The sequence below is a fragment of the Mobula hypostoma genome, chromosome 10 (assembly GCF_963921235.1).
Source record: "Mobula hypostoma chromosome 10, sMobHyp1.1, whole genome shotgun sequence".
In the NCBI taxonomy this organism is placed as follows: Eukaryota; Metazoa; Chordata; class Chondrichthyes; order Myliobatiformes; family Myliobatidae; genus Mobula; species Mobula hypostoma.
In genome coordinates, this window is record NC_086106.1 from 92,102,226 (window position 1) to 92,123,652 (window position 21,427).

General features: G+C 40.8%; 1 protein-coding gene across 2 annotated transcripts in view; it reads left to right on the top strand.

The window, feature by feature from the left end:
* Positions 1 to 21,427, top strand: part of med12 (mediator complex subunit 12) — a 177,336-nt gene that overhangs the window by 82,724 nt on the left and 73,185 nt on the right. For both annotated transcript variants that reach the window (XM_063060861.1, XM_063060862.1), the window contains exons 17-23: positions 2,677 to 2,795; positions 3,230 to 3,373; positions 5,981 to 6,144; positions 11,094 to 11,225; positions 12,150 to 12,377; positions 13,197 to 13,341; positions 18,777 to 18,897. In XM_063060861.1, the coding sequence (XP_062916931.1) occupies positions 2,677 to 2,795; positions 3,230 to 3,373; positions 5,981 to 6,144; positions 11,094 to 11,225; positions 12,150 to 12,377; positions 13,197 to 13,341; positions 18,777 to 18,897 (1,053 nt within the window). The remainder of the gene's footprint in view (positions 1 to 2,676; positions 2,796 to 3,229; positions 3,374 to 5,980; positions 6,145 to 11,093; positions 11,226 to 12,149; positions 12,378 to 13,196; positions 13,342 to 18,776; positions 18,898 to 21,427) is intronic.

Consider the following 21,427-nt stretch of genomic DNA (forward strand, 5'->3'; position numbering starts at 1 on the left):
GACCAGAGCTGCACCCAGTACTCCAAATTGGGCTTCGCCAATATCTTAAACAACTTCAACATTGCATCCCATCTTCTGTACTCAATTCTTTGATTTATGAAGGCCAATGTGCCAAAAGTTTTCTTTACGGCCCTATATACCAGCGATACCACTTGCAATGAGTCATGGACCTGTATTTCCTGATACCTTTGTTCTACTGCACTCCTCAGTGTTCTACCATTCACTGTGTAAGATCTACCCTTGTTGGTGCGACTGAAGTGCAACACCTCGCACTTGTTTGCATTAAATTCCACATGACATTTTTCAGCCCGTTTTCCCAGCTGGTTCAGATCCCTATGCAAACCATGAGAGTTTTTCTCGCTAACCATTATACCCCCAGTCTTGGTGTTATTTGCAAGTCGGATGATCCAGTTAACTACATTATCATCCAGATCGTTGATATAGGTAATGGATCCAATGCTGATCCCTGCAGCACTCCACTAGCCACAGGCCTCCAGTCAGAGAGGCAATCATTTGCTACCACTCCCTGGCTTCTCCCATAGCCAGTTTACGACATTATCTCGAATGCTGAGCAACTGAACCTTCTTGACCAATCGTGCATGCAGGACTTTTGTCAAATGCCTTGCTAAAGTCCATGTAGGGTACATCCACTACCTTGACTTCATCAAGTTTCCTGGTAACTTCCTTGAAAAACTCTACAAGATTGGTTAGACACTTCCTGCCATGCCCTGAACAATTCTGACTATCCTTAATCAGTCCATGTCTTGCCAAATGCTCATATATTTGCTCCTTTGTAAAACCTTCTAATAACTTTCCCACTACTGTTGTCAGAGTCACTGGCCTATAATTGCCTGGTTTATTTTTCTAGCCTTTCTTAAACAGTGGAATAAAATGTAGCTATTCTCCATTCCTTCAGCACCTCACTTGTTGCTGAGGATGATTTAAATATCTCTGCTAGGGCTCTGACAATTTCTGCACTTGCCTCCTGCAGGGTCCGAGGGAGCACCTTGTCAGGCCCTGAGGATTTATCCACCCTTATTTGCCTCAAAATTGCAAACACCTCCTCTGTAATCTGTATAGAGTCCATGAAGTTGATGCTGTTTGGCCTTACTTCTATAGACTCTGTGCCTGTGTCTGTCTCCTGAGTAAATTCAGATGCAAAAAACACATTTATGATGTCCCCCATCTCTTTTGGCTCCACATATGGATTACCATTGTGATCTTCCAGAGTACCAATTTTGTCCCTTGCAATCCTTTTTACTCTTAACATATCTGTAGAATCCCTTAGGATTCTGCTTCACCTTGTCTCTGCTAGAGCAACCTCGTGCCTTCTTTTAGTCCTTCCGTATATTCCATAAGCACCTCATTTCTTTCTACCTGCTTACACCTGCAATGCACCTTTTTTCCCCCCTTAACCAGCGCTTCAATATCTCTTGAAAACCAAGGCAGTTATCTTACCTTTTATTCTGACAGGCATTTGTACTCTCTAAATTTCACTTTTGAAGGCCTCCCATTTACCAAGTATGTCTCTGCTAGAAAAAAAACAGGCTGTCCCAGTCCACACTTGCCAGACCCTTTATTACACCATCAAAAAATTGGCCTTTCTCTAATTTAGAATCTCAACCCGCGGACCAGACCTATATTTTTGCATATTTGCTTTGAAATTGATGGCATTGTGGTCACTAGATTCAAAGTGTTCTCCTTCATAAACTTGTGTCACCTGCCCTGTTTCATTCCCTATTAGCAGGTCAAGTAATGCACATTCTCTCACTGGGACTTTTATGTACCGATTAAGAAAGCTTTCCTGAAAACATTTAACAACCTCTATCCCATCCAGTCCCTTTACAGTATGAGAATCCTAGTCAATATGTGGAAAGTTAAAATTGCCTGCTATAACAACATTATACTTCTTGCAACAGTTCGCGATCCGTCTACATTTAGGAAAATGTGAGGTTATTGACAAAAAAAATTGGATAAAATGTGCATGTTTTTCAAATGGTGAAAAACTAGTATGCTATATACTTAGCGATCTTGGAATGCAGATTTGGGAATTGCTGGTACAGCAAACATTAAGGTCTTCAAATAGATATGTTGGCCTAATTGTAAAGGAAGATACAATCTTTTTGCAGTTGTACAGGTGGTTAAGGAATAGTGAACGCTATTTTGGCTTTAGAAGAGTATTTCTAGCTTGAAGTCAGGGCAGTGTAGATTCACTGGATTGGTTATTGGGATGGTGGTGGGTGTGGAGTTGTCCCATGAGAGAATGAAATATAATTTATCTTTTCTCAATGTGGTGGTAAAGGATAAAAGGTAATTTCATTGAGTTTCCTGAGACCAAGTTGGTATTGGCTACAGAATATGGGACTCTGGTACAACTTTGGGGTAAAGGCAGCCATTTAAGATAGAATTAAGAATTTCTTTATTAAGAGAATTTCTATTTTATGTCTCCTGATGATTCTGTGCTTTTGTTTTGCATATTCATTGTTGAGGCTGAAAAATTCTTGTGTACTAAAGAATTTGAGAGAAAGGGTTTTAAAAGTAGTATTGTAGACCTATAGACTATGATTTCTTTGTTTTGTGGAACTGACTTGGGGAAATATATGGTCTTTTCTTTGTTTCATGTATGCTTTAGAGCAGAGCTATGTAAAGCAACAGTGAACTTTCTTGCATGTATAGGTGGAGAGGAAGGACAAAAGCGAAAAAAAAATAAACCAGAAGCATTTCCTACAGCAGAAGATATATTTGCCAAATTTCAGCATCTTTCACATTTTGATCAACATCAAGTTACCTCTCAGGTGAGGGTTAAGATAATTTTAGACTATTGAACCACATTACAAGAATTAGAAGATTGCTTCGTCTTCTATAAGTGAAACTATAAGTTATGTAAGATGGCTTTTAAGGGTAGGTGTTGTATAATCTGGGCTGGTATCATTAGGCAAATCTTTGTTTTTCCTGTCTCATTGAATCTTACTCTTTATTAGAAGCCTAGATTCTAAATAAGAAAGCTTTGTAGTCAATTCTCTGAAAAATGTCCAGATTGCTATTTGCATTTTGGCTGTTTATGCTGATTATCATCAGTGAAAAGGAAATGTCTCTTAAATAAGATTGAAAATAAGATTAAAAGACATTCAAATAGGAGTATCCCATTTGACATGCCACTGCTGTTCCATCATTCAATAAGATCATGTTAATAATTTTGTTTAATAACTTGTTTGTTCTCTTGTGGCAGGTGTCACGGAATGTGCTAGAACAAATCACTAGTTTTGCCTTGGGAATGTCCTATCATCTGCCTCTTGTTCAGCACATACAATTTATTTTCGATCTGATGGAGTATTCCCTTAATATCAGTGGATTAATAGATTTTGCTATTCAGGTACTGGTTTGCGTGCATTCTTGGAATTATTTATTTGTTTCTGAAAGTGGATTAACTTGATTTTTTGCTTCACTTCTTCAGAAAATACCAATGCAGCTAGGTTGCAATCCTTTGAACGTCAATTGTTCACTCCTACCTGATGCACTTGCTCAGTTGAGTGCAGTTGGTTAGTGCCAGGAGGCTCAGAATCATGTTTAATATCATTGGTATATGTCTTGAAGTTTGTTGTTTTATGGTAGCAGTACGTTGCAATGTATTATAAAAAAATATAAATTACAATAAGAAATACATTTTTAAAAATTAAGTAAGAACTGCAAATAGAGAGCAAAAGAAAAAAAAAGTAGAGGTCTTGTATATGAGTTTATTATCCATTTAAAAAACCTGGCAGAGCTGATGCGCATTCGATTCCATCTCTAATTTCAGTCAGAATTGCTTATTTGCTCATAAAATAGCCTTCTGTAAGAAGTACATGGACTTCTCGTATAGTTCTGGATCACTGGTCTTGAATACCACAGATCTAGCCCTCAGCAGACTACAAGTCTCCTGGTTCATCCGTAGCTTTTGATGAGATAGCATGGTAAGCGATCCTGATGGTGGGAAAACGGTGGTTAAGTGTATTGGCTCTTCTTGTTCCATAGAATATATGTTGGTGGTGGTTGTTCAGAGACAACTTCAAGCTGGTTTGGTTGAAATCTCTCACAGTTATAAGGAAGGCGTCAATGTACACCATTTCATGTCTGCTGATCATGGTGCTCAGCACCCCGAGTGCCCGCCTGACGTTGGCCTGTGGTGGAATGTACACCATTGCTAGGATGATGGCAGAAAACTCCCTTGGCAGATAAAATGGACAACACTTGACCGCTGGATGTCCCAGGCCAGGTGTGCAGGATTGAGACAGAGCCGCTGCTTCTGTGCACCACAGCAGGTTAACCATGAAGCATACTCACCTCCTCTACCTTTAAATGACTCAGCTGTCCTGTCTTTATGATGGATGATAAAGCCCTTGGGCTGCAATATTGTGTCCGTAATGGCAGGGATTAGCCATGTTTCCATGAAGCAAAATATACAGCTGTCCCTGATGTCCCTCTGGTACTGCAACCTTGCTCTAAGGTTTTCAGCTTTATTTTCGAGAGACTGTACACTTGATAATAAAATAGTCAGGAGTTGTGTTGGGGGAGGATGCAGGGTGGTGGGTCTAAGGGCTTTGCATTTCAATCGCACCTGCAAACCAGCCTGCTTTCCTCGCTTCCTTTTTCTTGCGCCGGAACTGCACTTGTGACCTGAATCTGCCGTCTGGGATTTGCCGATTTTTGAGGCTGTTGATCACTGAATAGCATTACAGTGGAGCCTAATTTTGACCTGGTCATGTCATTATCAGAATAACTATATTGATTTAGGCAACATGTTTGATATTTCCCAGCCCCATTAGCACCTCAGTGCTAGGGAGATCAGTAAAAAGGTATCAGCTTTGCAGCCTGAGAATTGACGGTAGGAATCCTACGTCTGTGTGTTTTAGTTCTACGGTGAGGAATGTACCTGAAAATTGAAGTGCTGTGGCAGCTTTCAAATAACCTTTCCCTGAAATGGAGCCACTGGAAATATTTTTGAGTGTCTTCGTAGATCTGTAATAGAGTAAGTGCTATACTGCACATGAGGTCATGTAATTTGCACCTAGGATGTTTATGTTTCAAAAGTTTCAAAGGTATATTTAATTTCAGAGAAATGTGTATAGTATACACTCTGAAATTCTTTCTCTTCGCAACCATCCACGAAAAACAGGAGTGCCCAAAGAATGAATGGCAGTTAAATGTTAGAACCCCAAAGCACCCCCTGCTTCCCCCCCCACGCGTAAGCGGCGGCAAAGCAATGATTCCCCCCCCCCAGCAGCATAAAGAGCATTGGCACCCCCCCCGCCACTGAGCACTCAAGCGTGCAGCAAAGCATCAATAAAGACACAGCCATGCAGTACCCCAAGGACTACTAATTCGACATACCACAGACTATCTTTCTCCCTAATAAGGGGAAAAAAGGGTGTCCCCGTTTCACAGTGAGAGGGGAAACCTAACAAACAACTCACTAATTTATGATGTTAAAAGTCTGTTGTGCCGCTTTTTCCGAGCTCTGTGCCCAAATAACTCAGGTCTCTAGGCACACAGCCAGCAGCCAACTAGCTGCTGTTGATCTTCCGTGTACTCCCACAACACACCAGGTTTTGCGGAGGCACCAATCTCAAGCCCGCCTGCCTCCCGAGCTACGAAATCCCGGAACCCTGAAGGCGTGCTAGTCTTCCAGGCCATCTCCTTGGGATATTGAATAACAGCCAGTCATGAGACCCAAGAGCGGGTTCCATTCCCGCAAAGAACAGTGTGTAATTCCAAGTCAGGGTCTTCAAATGAACCCTGAAAGGGAAAAATAGAGATATTAAAGATAGAAATAGAGCTGTTTCCGAAGATGCAAGCGAAAGAGGCACAGCTAGGTGCCATCGTCTCCTGAGCTCCACCCTTTATGTTCTATTGGTACTGCTGTTTTTAGTAATGGCATATCCCTAATGTTATTTTAATGAGGTAATGGTGTTTTGTCCTTCTGACTCTGGCATTTTTTTTGCAGTTGCTGAATGAATTGAGTGTAGTGGAAGCAGAGTTACTCCTGAAATCTTCTAGTCTAGTTGGCAGCTACACAACAGGTTTGTGCTTGTGCATTGTGGCAGTCTTACGACGCTACCATTCCTGCCTTATCCTCAATCCTGACCAGACCGCACAAGTATTTGAGGGGTAAGATTTATTAACTTTTTCTCTGGTAGATATTTGAGAATTGTAAATATGAGAAGGCATACTTTGACAGGAAGTGATCATTTCCCCTGTTTTAAATTGCTAGGCCTTCTAAAGAGAAATGTTTCCCTTTGGAAAGTGACAAAGGTAGAGAGAGAAGTATGTTGCACTATCATTGGTTAAGAAAAAAATTATATGCAATTCTCTTTAAATCTTAAAATACTCCATATAACATATAACAATTTGAGACTAAGTGTAGTGCTGGCACATTATTACATTCCTCTGACATTGGAATAAGTATGGCCTCTAAGCAATGAGTTAAGAAAAATTAATATGGTAGCCATTATGCCTTCAAATAATATTATTTATGTATTTGTTACTGCCATAATTTTGTGAAAATAATGCATGATTGGAAGACATCAAAGAATAGGAAATATCTTTTGTGACACAGACTGCTGTCAGTTTAAGGAGTTTTGTAACAATTATTCATCGATTTACACTTATAAACCATAGAAACCATAGGAAAACTACAGCACAGAAACAGGCCTTTTGGCCCTTCTTGGCTGTGCCGAACCATTTTCTACCTAGTCCTACTGACCTGCACACGGACTATATCCCTCCATACACCTCCCATCCATGTATCTGTCCAATTTATTCCTAAATGTTAAAAAAGAACCCGCATTTACCACCTCATCTGGCAGCTCATTCCATACTCCCACCACTCTCTGTGTGAAGAAGCCCCCCCCCAATGTTCCCTTTAAACTTTTCCCCCCTCACCCTTAACCCATGTCCTCTGGTTTTTTTTCTCCCCTTGCCTCAGTGGAAAAAGCCTGCTTGCATTCACTCTATCTATACCCATCATAATTTTATATACCTCTATCAAATCTCCCCTCATTCTTCTACGCTCCAGGGAATAAAGTCCTAACCTATTCAACCTTTCTCTGTAACTGAGTTTCTCAAGTCCCGGCAACATCCTTGTAAACCTTCTCTGCACTCTTTTAACCTTATTTATATCCTTCCTGTAATTTGGTGACCATTATACTCAATACTTTGATTAATAAAGGACAATGTACCAAAAGCTCTCTTTACGACCCTATCTACCTGTGACGCCACTTTTAGGGAATTTTGTATCTGTATTCCCAGGTCCCTCTGTTCTACTGCACTCCTCAGTGCCTTACCATTAACCCTGTATGTTCTACCTTGGTTTGTCCTTCCAATGTGCAATACCTCACACTTGTCTGTATTAAACTCCATCTGCCATTTTTCAGCCCATTTTTCCAGCTGGTCCAAGTCCCTCTGCAGGCTCTGAAAACCTTCCTCACTGTCTACTACACCTCCAATCTTTGCATCAGCAAATTTGCTGATCCAATTTACCACATTATCATCCAGATCATTGATATAGATGGCAAATAACAATGGACCCAGCACTGATCCCTGTGGCACACCACTAGTCACAGGCCTCCACTCGGAGAAGCAATTCTCTACTACCACTCTTTGGCTTCTTCCATTGAGCCAATGTCTAATCCAATTTACCACCTCTCCATGTATACCTAGCGACTGAATTTTCCTAACTAACCTCTCATGCGGGACCTTGTCAAAGGCCTTACTGAAGTCCATGTAGACAATATCCACTGCCTTCCCTTCATCCACTTTCCTGGTAACCTCCTCGAAAAACTCCAGTAGATTGGTCAAACATGACCTACCATGCACAAAGCCATGTTGACTCTCCCTAAGTCCCTGTCTATCCAAATGCTTGTAGATTCTGTCTCTTAGTACACCCTCCAATAACTTACCTACTACCGACGTTAAACTTACTGACCTATAATTTCCCGGATTACTTTTCGATCCTTTTTTAAACAACGGAACCAACAGGAGCCACTCTCCAATCCTCCGGCACCTCACCTGTAGGCAGCGACATTTTAAATATTTCTGCCAGGGCCCCTGCAATTTCAACACTAGTCTCCTTCAAGGTCCGAGGGAACACCCTGTCAGGTCCCAGGGATTTATCCACTTTAATTTTCCTCAAGACGGCAAGCACCTCCTCCTTTTCAATCTGTACAGTTTCCATGATCTCACTACTTGTTTCCCTTAATTCCACAGACTTCATGCCAGTTTCCTTAGTAAATACAGACGCAAAAAACCTATTTAAGATCTCCCCCATTTCCTTTGGTTCCGCACATAGCCGACCACTCTGATCTTCAAGAGGACCAATTTTATCCCTTACAATCCTTTTACTCTTAATATACCTGTAAAAGCTCTTTGGATTATCCTTCACTTTGACTGCCAAGGCAACCTCATGTCTTCTTTTAGCCCTCCTGATTTCTTTCTTAAGTATTTTCTTGCACTTCTTATACTCCTCAAGCACCTTATTTACTCTCTGTTTCCTATACATGTCATACAACTCCCTCTTCTTCTTTATCAGAGTTGCAATATCCCTTGAGAACCAAGGTTCCTTATTCCTATTCACTTTGCCTTTAATCCTGACAGGAACATACAAACTCTGCACTCTCAAAATTTCTCCTTTGAAGGCTTCCCACCTACCGATCACATCTTTGCCAGAGAACAACCTGTCCCAATCCACGCTTTTTAGATCCTTTCTCATTTCTTCAAATTTGGCCTTCTTCCAGTTCAGAACCTCAACCCTAGGACCAGATCTATCCTTGTCCATGATCAAATTGAAACTAATGGTGTTATGACCACTGGAACCAATGTGCTCCCCTACACAGACTTCCGTCACTTGTCCTAATTCGTTTCCTAACAGGAGATCCAATATTGCATCCGCTCTCGTTGGTCCCTCTATAGATTGATTTAGAATATTTTCCTGAACACATTTTACAAACTCTAAACCATCTAGACCCCTAACAGTTTGGGAGTCCCAATCAATGTATGGAAAATTAAAATCCCCTACCACCACAACTTTATGTTTCCTGCAGTTGCCTGCTATCTCTCTGCAGATTTGCTCTTCCAATTCTTGTTGACTATTGGGTGGTCTGTAATACAATCCCACTAATGTGGCTATACCTTTCCTGTTTCTCAGCTCCACCCATAAGGACTCAGTAGACAAGCCCTCTAATCTGTCTTGCCTGAGCACTGCTGTAATATTTTCCCTAACAAGCAATGCTACTCCCCCACCTTTCATTCCTCTGCCTCGATCACATCTGAAACATCGGAACCCTGGAATATTAAGCTGCCAGTCCTGCCCGTCCTGTAGCCAAGTTTCACTAATTGCTATAACGTCATAATTCCACATGTCAATCCACGCCCTCAACTCATCCGCCTTCCCCGCAATACTCATAGCATTGAAATATATACACCTCAGAAGATTTTTACCACCACTCACCACCTTTCTATTAGCGGATTTGCTTGAACTTTTAACATCATTTATTTTCACCTCAGCCACACTGTCAGCTCTGGCACTTTGGTTCCCATCCCCCTGCAAATCTAGTTTAAAGCCTCCCTAGTAGCACTAACAAACCTCCCTGAAAGAATATTGGTCCCCCTATAGTTCAAGTGTAACCCGTCTCTCTTGTGCAGGTCCCACCTGCCCCAGAAGTGGTCCCAATGATCCTGAAATCTGAAACCCTGCCCCCTACACCAGTTCCTCAGCCACTTGTTCATCCTCCAGACCATCCTATTCTTACCCTACTGGCACGTAGCACAGGTAGCAATCCTGAGATTACCACCCTTGAGGTCCTGCTTTTCAACTTCCTACCAAGCTCTCTATACTCACTTTCCAGGACCTCCTCATTCTTCCTTGCTATGTCATTGGTACTGATGTGCACCACGACATCTGGCTGATCACCCTCCCACTTCAGAATGTCATGCAAGCGATCAGAGACATCCTTGACCTTGGCACCCGGGAGGCAACAAACCATCCTGGATTCTCTGTCATGACCACAGAACCTCCTATCTGCACCTCTAACTATCGAGTCTCCTATCACTACTGCTCTCCTCTTTTTTCACCCTCCCTTCTGCACTGCAGAGCCTGACTTAGTGTCAGAGATCCGGCTACTGCAGCTTGTCCCAGGTAAGTCAACCCCCCCCCAACAGTATCCAATGTGGTATACTTGTTGTTGAGGGGAATGGCCACAGGGGAACCCTGCTGTGCCTGCCGTTTTCTCTTCCCTTGCCTGACAGTGACCCAATTTCCTGTCCTCTGCTCCTTTGGTGTAACTACCTCCCTGTAGCTACTATCTATAATCTCCTCATTCTCCCGAATGATCCGCAGGTCATCCAGCTCCTGCTCCAGTTCCCTAATGCGGTTTGTTAGGAGCTGCAGCTGGATGCACTTCTTGCAGGTGTCGTTGTCAGGGAGACCGGAGGTCTCCCTGACTTCCCACATCCTGCAAGAGAAGCATTCCAACATCCTGCCTGGCATTCTCTCTACTCTAAACAATCTGAAGAAAAAACTCACTGGAACCTACCCTGGCCTCTGCCTGTTCTCGCCGAAGCCTGTTGAGCCAAAGTCGTCCCACTCTGACTCAGTCCACTCCGACAATGGCCGCTACAACGATGGCCACTGTATATGGTGGTCTGCTTTTAAACCTTGGCGTGCTACGTCAGAACTTCTGTAAGAACTTTTCTAGCAGCCTTGCTTTTTTTCAGAGAATGAAATATAAAAATCATGATATTCTAATAGATACAGTGTGATGAAGGGTCTTGGCTTGAAGTGCTGTTTGTTTATTCCTCCCCATAGATGCTGCTTGACCAGCTGAGTTCCTCCAGTATTTTGTGTGTATTACTGTGGATTTCCAGCATCTGCAGAATTTTTTTTGTTTATATTCTAATAGAGGAATTCACACTTGAGTTCTAAATCATTACTGTACAAAAGTTGTCACTTCTTTTTAACTCTTCTGCTTAATGAAAGGAAAATAGACTTTACTATTAAGTGCTACTCTTCAAATAAAACATTTTCAAGGAAGTGTTGTTAAGTGGATTTGTTTTCTTTTCAGTTTGTGTGGTGTGGTGAAACATGGCGTTAACCCAGCAGACTGTTCTTCTGCGGAGCGCTGTATCCTTGCCTACCTCTATGATCTTTACACCTCCTGCAGTCACTTAAAGAGCAAGTTTGGCGAGCTCTTTGGGTAAGAATTATAGATGCACTGCCAAAGACTGATTGTCAGTAACTTGATGTAAGGGTTGGGAAAAGGGTTCTAATGATGTGGATGGAAGATATTTTTCCTGAATTTGTAAATACGTTTGAACATTCAAGTTGATTTAGCTTCTAGATATTTTCAGAATTGTTATTCCCTGCTGGAAAAGGCCTTAGAGCAATATAATACAGATATAAGCCCTTCATCCCAACCTGTCTACGCCAACCTATTTCATCCCAATTTTATACATTCGGCCCATATTCCTTCAAGCTCCACCACCACAATGTACCCATCCAGGTGCTTCTTAAATGACACTATTGTACCTGCCTCAACCAGTTCCACTGGCAGCTCATTCCATATGTTAATCGCCCTCAGCATAAAAATGTTGCACCTCAGTCCATTTTGAATCATTCCTCTCTCACCCTAAATCTATGACCCCTTAGTTTTAAACTCCCTAGCCTCGGGAAAAGACTGTTATCATTCACTTCATCTGTGCCATTCATAATCTTAATCATTTTCTTTAAGGTCTCTCCTCATTCTCTTATAAATGTAATAGCTTTTACTGGTTTAACCATATATTTCCACGAGCAGGGCAACCATTTGGACTGTAAATCTTACTGCATCTATTGTGCACATATAATGGTAAAATAGACTGCCCCACAGAAAGAAAAATGAGTTAATACATTAAATTCTGTCAGGATTTCAGAATATTTGTTTTTTTTTGTGTACATAATTCAGAAATGTGCTGGAAATATGATCTGTCCCAGTAGCAGAGTAAGAATTAAGTTCAGTAAAACGTAGACCATGGGTTACAGCTATTTGCATGAATTGTTGATTACAGTCTGTCATTTGAGTTTTTCATCATCTTGCAACAGGTTTTAATTACATTTAAAACTTTGCCAATTAACTTTTTAGTGATGCCTGTTCCAAAGTCAAGAATACCATCTACAGTAACATTGATCCTTCTGATTCAAACATGCTCTGGGAACCTGAGTTCATGATTGATGCCATTGAAAACCCTTCTGCACATAACTTCAGCTATTCCATGCTTGGTAAAATCCTGAATGACAATCCAGCCAATCGCTACAGCTTTGTTTGCAACGCGCTCATGCATGTCTGTGTGGGGCATCATGACCCTGATCGGTAAGAGCCTGACTGAATTTATACTTGAGGAATAATTTAGCAAGCAGCTTCGGCAGTTTTTAAAATTGGTATTGAAAATCAATTGACAAAACACATCAAAACTTAACTCGATCACCTTTTTTGTAAAGCTAATAAACAAAGTGGGGTTGATACATGCAGCAAGGTAGTGTTTTGACCTTGACCTGTTATTACTGTCTATTATATCCAATTCTTCACAACAATGCATTCTGTGAGATAGAACAGATAATTTGTTGATGAATAATGTAAATTGGAGTGGTCAGATTTATTTTGATTCATTGAAGTTAGACTGGATATTAGTTGCTTCTGAAGATTATGTTCGTTTATGAGCTGACCTTAAATTTTTAATTTTATGGAATTATCTTGTGTTTAACAAAGTAAATAATTTGATTGCTCAGGAATAGAACAATGATTAATATGTAGTCTTAATTGTGAGGCTCTTGTCATTGCACACAGGTATTCATGCAGTTGAAAATGTTTTTGTCAAGGGTTTGGACTGAATTAAAGCCTGAAGCAGAAACAGGAGAATTGTGCAGTTCGAATCACCAATGTACCTCATTCTCCTTTAATATTTTTAATGCTTTTATTAATAATTGGGATTTTTAATTAACTATGGACTTTGGATGAAGGATGGTTTATTAGTCTATATAGACATGAGTCTGCTGACTATAAAAATTAAGCAAAAGCAAAATAGCTAGCTGTTGCCTTTCTGGTGTGTGTAAACCTACATGTTTGGCTTTTTAAAGATAGATCATTTTCTTTGCAGGTTGTTATGCAATCTTTTGTTTTTTTTTAATTTAGTGTGAATGATATTGCCATCCTGTGTGCAGAACTAACTGCCTATTGCAAGGCTCTCAGTGCAGAGTGGCTTGGCGTTCTTAAGGCACTATGCTGTTCATCCAATAATGGAACTTGCGGCTTCAATGATCTTCTGTGCAATGTTGATGTAAGTATTCTTTCCATCATATAGATCTTGAAGCTTTGATCACCTTGAGGTTAAATTTGTCTGTTAACTTGTCTGCTTGTTCACAGGTTAACATTTACTTGTACTTGCTGCCACAAAGAAATCTTGGCGAAATCATCTGGCTGATGATTTAAAGCAAAGGAGCAAGTGAATGGTGTTGGCCGGCAGAGGTTGCATTGGGGGGGGGGATGGGGTTTGTCTGAAGTACTGGTCTGGCTGAAATTAGCAGCACATTTGAAATGATGACAGTTAATTTATGGATGACTCTGAACTATCACTCCAAGGATGATGACTTTAAAGAAAATGCTTATCAGGGTGATTTTTGAAACAATTGGTTGGAATCCTGTAGAAGGGTAGAGATTGAGAATATGTTGAGGAGGCTGGATTGTGATCTCAAAGTTCAGTGGCTTCTTACTAATATTTTCCTCGTTCCTTACGTTCAATGTATTATGCTCACTCTTAAAGGTGTGTTGGTAATTTATCTTGAGTGTGTACTTGGGAGCAGTGCACTAAATGTGTATTAATGTTCAGTGTACTGCTCCGAAATGTTGAGTCCATTGATTGTTTAAATTGTCTTAAGATCAAGGGTCAATATTTGACTCTTCATTTGGAGATGCTGGAACTAATACCCATTCAAAAAGGAACAGCGGGAGACTTCCATCTTAGGTTTTCGATTTAGGTCTAAATGAAATATCATTGTGTCACTTCAATATAGCTTTATAGTGATGGGAATCAGTATTAGGCTCGTGTATGTTGCTTTTGCACATTCATGGTCATTGCACTCAGTAGTGTTAAGTCTTTTTAAAAAAAAAGTTGCAACCAAAACACTATTATTACTTTCATGGCTCCCTGCAGTGATGTCCCTTTTGTTGTTTGAAGGGCTTTCCGAGCCAACTCTTCCCTTCCATGTACAGTAATAAAAGGAGTGTACTGTGGTTTTTCCCCACAGAACCTTACCATTATCTGCACTGAGTTTCAATTCTTCCCTCAGCATGTACACCTGCAAGGTAGACTGTGCCAGGTAACAGTATTCCCTTACAGACATCTCCCTGTACTGGAAGACCAATGAGTTTCAGGCAGACCAAAGAATATCCTTTACTGAGTTGATGATCTTCTAGCAATATCTGATGTCTGTCTCAGTATGTATCACCAGAGACAGCCTGAGATCAGAGCTCTCCGTTACATAGCTGCTGGGGATGAACTGAGTCACGGACACTTTTGTATTAGTCTCCACACTCTCTTAGCAAATCCACATTCTACAAGGAGATGGGTGGTCGTTTCTGCTCTACTGCAGCTATCCTGAGGGCAATATGTATAAAGAGAGGAAGATTACCTTTGTTTGTCACACATACATTGAAACATTCAGTGAGATGTGTCTTTTGGGACAAATCAAATCAGCGAGGATTGTGCTGGGCAGCCTGCATGCATGGCCACAGTTCCAGAGCCAATTAGCATGCCCACAACTCACTAACCCTAACTGTATGTCTTTGGAATGTGGGAGGAAACCAGAGCACCTGGGGAAAACCCATGTCATTGTTGGGAGAACGTACAAACTCCTCACAGACCTCAGTGGGAATTGAACCCTATTATTACAACTGTAAAGGATTGCGCTAACTGCTAGCCACATTGGGGGTGATATGTCCTCTGTTGAGGAAAGCTCTAACTGGAAGGGCACCTCTCACTGCCAGCCAAGTGAGAGGCGCTTGTATGTCAGATCTGGCAATGATGCATGCTGCCATGTGGTTTGGACTGTATGCTCCATCAACAAAACCACACACTCCATAGTGTGCCTGTCCTGTGGTTTCTGCAGTCTATTCCACACTAACCGCTACCTGATATTTTTGTGGTCAAAGATGTTTACTTGGAAGTACTCTTCAACAAAGGATTGGTAGTGCAGCAGTGAAGCACCTTCCGCAACACCAGGGACAAGTTAAGCCTTTAGTATGCAGTGATTGAAAGGGAAAGGCAGAGACTATAAAATTAGGCAGAATGTTGGCAGGTGGAACTTAATCCAGACAAATGTGAGGTGAGGCAGACATTTACAGCAAACAGCTAGAACCTTAGAAGCTACGTAGGTGCATAGGGAAGTGAAGAAGGCAATTGGCATGCTGGCCTTTAGAGAGTGGTATTGATTATAAGCGTTGAGACATCATACTGCAACTGGTTTGGGCACATTTGAAATATTTTGTAGTTCTAATGACCACACCATAAAAAGGATGTGGCAATACCTGAAGATAGATACTTTATTGATCTCAAAGGAAATTACAGTACCACAGTAGCATTGCAAGTGCACAAAAACCAAGTTACCTCAAACAGTTAACAGGAGGAGGTCATCACTTCCCCAGCTATAGATTGACTCATTATAGAGCCTAATAGCTGAGGGTAAGAATGACCTCATATATACTGCTCTTTGAAGCAGTGCAGTGACCTTAGTCTATTACTATAAGTGTTCCTCTGTTCAGCCAAGGTGGCATGCAGAGGGTGAGAAACATTGTTCAGCATTGCCAGGATTTTCCATAGGGTCCTTTGTTCTACCACAGCCTCAGTGTGTCCAGTTTACTCCTATAACAGAGCCAGCCTTTCTGATTCGTTTATTGAGCCTGTTGGCATAACCCCTGTTAATGCCATTGCCCCAGCACATCATCGCTTAGAAGATTGTACTGGCAACAACAGCCTGGTAGAACATGTGAAGGAGAGGCCTACGTGCTCCAAAGGACCTCAGTCTTATTAACTCTGGCCCTTCTTGTATATGGCCTCTTGTGTTGGTGCTCCACTTTTGTCATCCAGGAGTGCAGTAGAGACTTACTAGGATGTTGCCTGGAATGGAGAGCTTTAGATATACTTGTAAAGGCTGAGATTATTCTAACTGGAATACAAGAGGCTAAGAGGTGACCTTATAGAGGTTTATAAAATTGAGGGGCATGGATAGGGTAGACATTCACAGTCTTTTTCCATGGGAAGGGGAATCTAAAAGAAGAGAGCACAGGTTTAAGGTGAGAGGTTCAAGATTATTTCATGTCATTTCCTGTATACAAGTGAAAGGAGAACAAAATCATTGTTACGCTGGATCCAATGCAGAACACAATTCGTCAAGTGCCTGCTTGATATTGCCCTTTGGCAGTATGTAAACTACGGTCAGGATCATGGAGGAGAACTCTCTAGGTAAGTAGTACAGTTGGCACTTAATCATTGGATGTTCCAAGTCGGGGGCATAATAGTGCGACAAAACCATCTCATCTGAGCACCACGAAGAGTTTATCATGAAACACAGAAACACAGACTGCTTCTTCCCCCCCCCCCCAACCCCCGCAAGCTTTTGCCGCCTTTGAATCAGCAGTTCAGTCCAACCAGTGTATGGTGAAGCCCTCTGCTCTTAATGATGAATCCATCTTGTCTGGAGTGAGCCTTGTCACCATGAAGCTGAGAATACTGCCATCACTCCGCTACAGCAATCTTACCCTAGGTCCTCAGTCTTGTTCTTTATCAACTGTATATTTACATGAAGAGGGCTTCAGGGAATCCTGTTTCAAGGTTGTTGACCGTGGAGTATAGTTCGTTGAGTTCCAAAAAATGTTACAGCTTGGCAGATATGGCACCAACTTAAAGGAAGTTTCATACCCTGACGTTTTAGTCTGGCTTGGGGTCCCCTCTTCTCCCTCTCTCCAGACATGGTGATGTACCTTCATGTGCTTAAAGGTGTCATAACTGCATTCCTGAGAGTTAAGTCCACTACTGAGTCCTTCAGAAGATGGTAAAGTCATGAATTGGTTAAGACAGTTGAAAAGTGTTTTACTTAAAGGGAAATTACAGGCTCCAGATTTCATAAAAGAGGTTCAGAAGAAGTATATTTAGAAGTTTTGTAAGCTGACTGCAAAGCATCACTGTGATTCACCAGTGCCATCTTCTTTTTCTTGGTTACCAGGATGATTGTGAACTTAAAGCAAGTGGGAACCTTGGATTGATGCAGGCAGAGATGAAAAATGTCTGCAACTACCCCCACTGGTTAATCAGCACATGATCTGTGGATACCAGGGCATTAGCCGGGGTCAGATGCTTAATGCAGATTTACTCTGTTGAATTCTGATCTTGTGTCTGCAACAGTGACTGTTGGTTCAGGTGCTTTGAAGGATGCTGGGGAGGGCTATGACTTTTCAATCCCTTTCTGTTCAAAACATACATAGAATGCATCAGGCTCATTGGGAAGAGATGTGCTGTTGTTGACGATGCTGTTCTAAGCTCTGCCACAACTGATGGCTTTTGGCATCTTTATTAGCTTTACAGAGGTTGTATTTCAATTCCTTGTAAATGTCAAGGTCATATCTAATTGTCAGGGTCATAGACTACAGTAGGGAGTTGCCCTGGCTCATCCGTGGTTTCCTGTTTGGTATGCAGTCCTTGACTCACTTGCTGATAAAGTCTGTGATAGTGGTGACATCTAGGCTGGTTACTGAGACGTAAAACATGGACCAGTCTACTGACTCAAAGCAGTTGTGTCAAAGGTAATCTATTTCCTCAGACCAGTACGCAACAACTTTTTGTACTGGATCCTCATATTAAGCTTCTTTTTGTATGCAGGGGGGAAAGAGCACAGCTTGGTGTCTGATTTACCAAAGTGTGGGAGGGGTATAATTGGAATGTGTTTTTGATGGTCTTGTAGTATTGTTGAATTCTGTTTGAGCCACTGGGTGGGACAGGAGACATGCTGATAGTATTTTGGTAAGGTAGTCTTGAAGTTGCCTGGTTGAATTCACCGGCAATAATGAAGAGGGCTTCAGGGAATCCTGTTTTAAGGTTGTTGACCATGGAATACATTTCATTGAGTTCCCAAAATGTTACAGCTTTGCAGGCAGGTCACCAACTTTCTACCACATCGTCAACCACTGATAATAGCGAGCAGAACATTCAATTACTTTGTTTTTTTGTGCTTTATGGCCCTTGATGGAATGTTTGCCAGGCAGTGGGATTTTTTATGTCTTTCTATTATTAGTGTCAATGCTTTCCTGATATTTTCAAGAGCAGCAAAATACAGAAAAGATATGACTGCTTTATGATAATGTGATAATATTTTAATTTTACTTATAATTTTTTTTTCTCTGCTGGATTAAGTATTACATTAAACTGCTGCTGTTTAGTTAACAAATTTCACGTCACTTGCTGGTCGTGATAAACCTGATTCTGATGAAGGATAATGAGAATAGAAATGAGAAGACCATATTCATGCTTTGTCCAGAGTGGAATACATTTGCACAGGAATGTTTGTCAGCTGTTGCTGAAATCTTGAAAAGGCATATAAGAAATTCCAGGGCCTTATGATTCTGGAAATGTATGCTGTCATTCAGTCATGCTGACACAAATCACTCAGTGATAAGTTGCTTCAATTTTAATTGTCTAGTACTAAAACATTCTCTTTTTTTCAGGTGAGTGATTTATCATTCCATGATTCTTTGGCAACTTTTATAGCTATTTTAATAGCTAGACAATGCTTGCTGCTGGAGGATTTGATTCGCTGTGTGGCAATTCCTTCACTCCTTAATGCAGGTAAATATCTTAGAGCGGCCACTTTTAAAAGTGCAAGAAGGATGACAGTACTGTGCAAAAGTCTTAAGCACATATATATAGCAAGAGTGCCTAAAACTTTTGCACAGTACGGTATATTTATCTTTTTTATTGGAAGTATAGAATTAAGAACGCACAGCTACACAATGTTTTCTTTTGTTCATGTGCTAGGAGTCATTACAGAATAGAATGAGAATACTTAACCTCCGAGCCTTTAATAACAAATTGAAAGTGTAATATGGTTAGTCCCCGCCTCAGCTCCTTTTCCTCTACCCTTTGTTTTCCTTCTCCCTTAATTATTGTTCTAATTTCCTATTGCCAGCAACAATTGAATCTGATTCCATTATTCTTTCTGGATCAAGAAAGTTTTAAATTATACCATCCTTGCTCTTTTTGCCAGTTACTATATCTTAATCAGTGTTGTTTGGTCTATTGTCAGAAAGAACCACTTCTCTGTAATTACTTTGTCTTGACCCTTATGGAATTTGAACATCTTTATTGAATCATATCTAGAGCTTTTCTGTTTGAAGGAAAACTATCTCCGACTTTCATATCTATCCATAAAATAGAAGTTCCCTTTCTTTCAGCCCACTTTATGACTTTCTAGCAGTTTTGTATACTCCTAACAGAGTGATGATAAGAATTGGGTATAATAGAGGCAGCTCAACCAGTATTTTATTGAGGTTCAACAAAGCTTACTTTTGTGCATCCATTCCTTTATAAATCTAGGATACTATATTTGTTCAGTCACTCTTTACGTCTACTGCACTACCTTTAAAGATTTGAACTCATTCAAACTTGGGTCTTTCTAAGAATTATGTCCATATTATGTTGCCTTTCCACGTTCTTCCTACCAAACTGCATTTCATTTTTTTGTACTTTAAGTTGTACTCAAAGCTATTCCATCATTTTGTTTTACCCTAATTTATCACTATCTTCATTACTACATTTTTTTATCCTCTGTAGATTTTGAAATGATGTCTTGTATGCTCAATTATTAATACAACATATATCAAGAAAAATAATTCTTAAATTGTTGACTCAAATTTGTTAACTTCCTCCAGCTCTAAAAGCGGTATTTTTTTCATGGATCTGACCCTAAGCCCGTTGACTCCATGTAATACTTTCAACTGTAGTTTTCTCTTCAATCCTCCTGAATTATCAAAAATTCAATGAAGTTAGCTATGAATGATTTGCTCTTCAGCAGTTCTGTATTACTACTTACCTTGACCCTTTTGTAATCTGAACACCAGAAATCTTTCCCAGAGCAGGTTGCTATGGACCACTGATCAATGACCTCCAAGCAGAATATACTCCATTAACATGTTGTTGTCACAGACATCCCACCCTGCAAAAACTAATTTCAGGGAGGTATCACCCCCACCCCCCCGCAACCCCATATCCCTCCCCCCCACCCCAGTCGACCTCCAAGGGTGCATGTATACAGGACATTTGATTATGAAAGAATACAACAATTTATTTGATCAAATATTGAAACTATTTATACATACACACACACACATACACATATATATTCCTTGTTGAGTATTTTGTTGGCGGTCTCAATGCTAATAGCTAAATGCTTTCTTATTTCTTTTGGAAACTTTCCTTGTACTGTGATGTGGCTTGCTTGGCAGATTTGAGCACTTTTCTAGAAGTCTCAACCTCATACCAGTCTGTGTCAATGAATTTGTTAATTTTGCAAGACACCAGATTTGCATGTATTCTGTGAGACAGCTGACTTCTGAATTCTGTCTTAATGTGACGCACCATGCTGAATGCCCTTTCTACATCACAATTAGAATTTGGCAGCACCAAAAGCAGCTTCATCAACTGGCAGAGCTCTTTGAATCTCATCTGCCCTGTGCTCACAGATTTTACTTTGGACAGCTTCTCCCAGAACTCATCAACTGGCAAACTTTTGTAGTTTGGTACCAGTCCTTCAAGGTTAGTTGAGACATAATCCAGGACTTCCAAGTGGAGCTGTTCTCTTGCATCTGCCTTGATCCCCTTTGGAAATCTCTCTGTCAAAGTCAAAATCTGGTCTGGATTCACCTCATCTTGGCTCTGTGTATTGACCACTGACAGATTTTTCAAGATTTGGTCTCTCATTGGGAACTTCTCCAAGATTTTTTGAAAGCGCCTGACATAGAATGCTCTGGCACCTTTGAAGAACTGCTTTGTCTTGTAAAGGGGGATCTCTTGTGCTTCCTCGCTTAGCAACTGCCTCCTTTCCAGGTACCCAGTAAAAAGCTCTTCATCCGGGCAGTGAATTTCAGGGTTGCTCACATCTATCTCCTGAATGTTCTGTTCTCTGTATACCTTTGGCTCAATAAATCTGCTTGTTATGTCATGCAGGAGCTCTTCTACACTTTGATCCAACTTGAAGAGGATAGGTGCCTTGTTTTGAAAAATCAAATTGAATTTGTTAAAACATTGTGTGACATTATGGAGAAAGCATGTGTATATTTTCATTTGGGGGTCTTTCAGCCTCTTCTGAATATGAGATGAC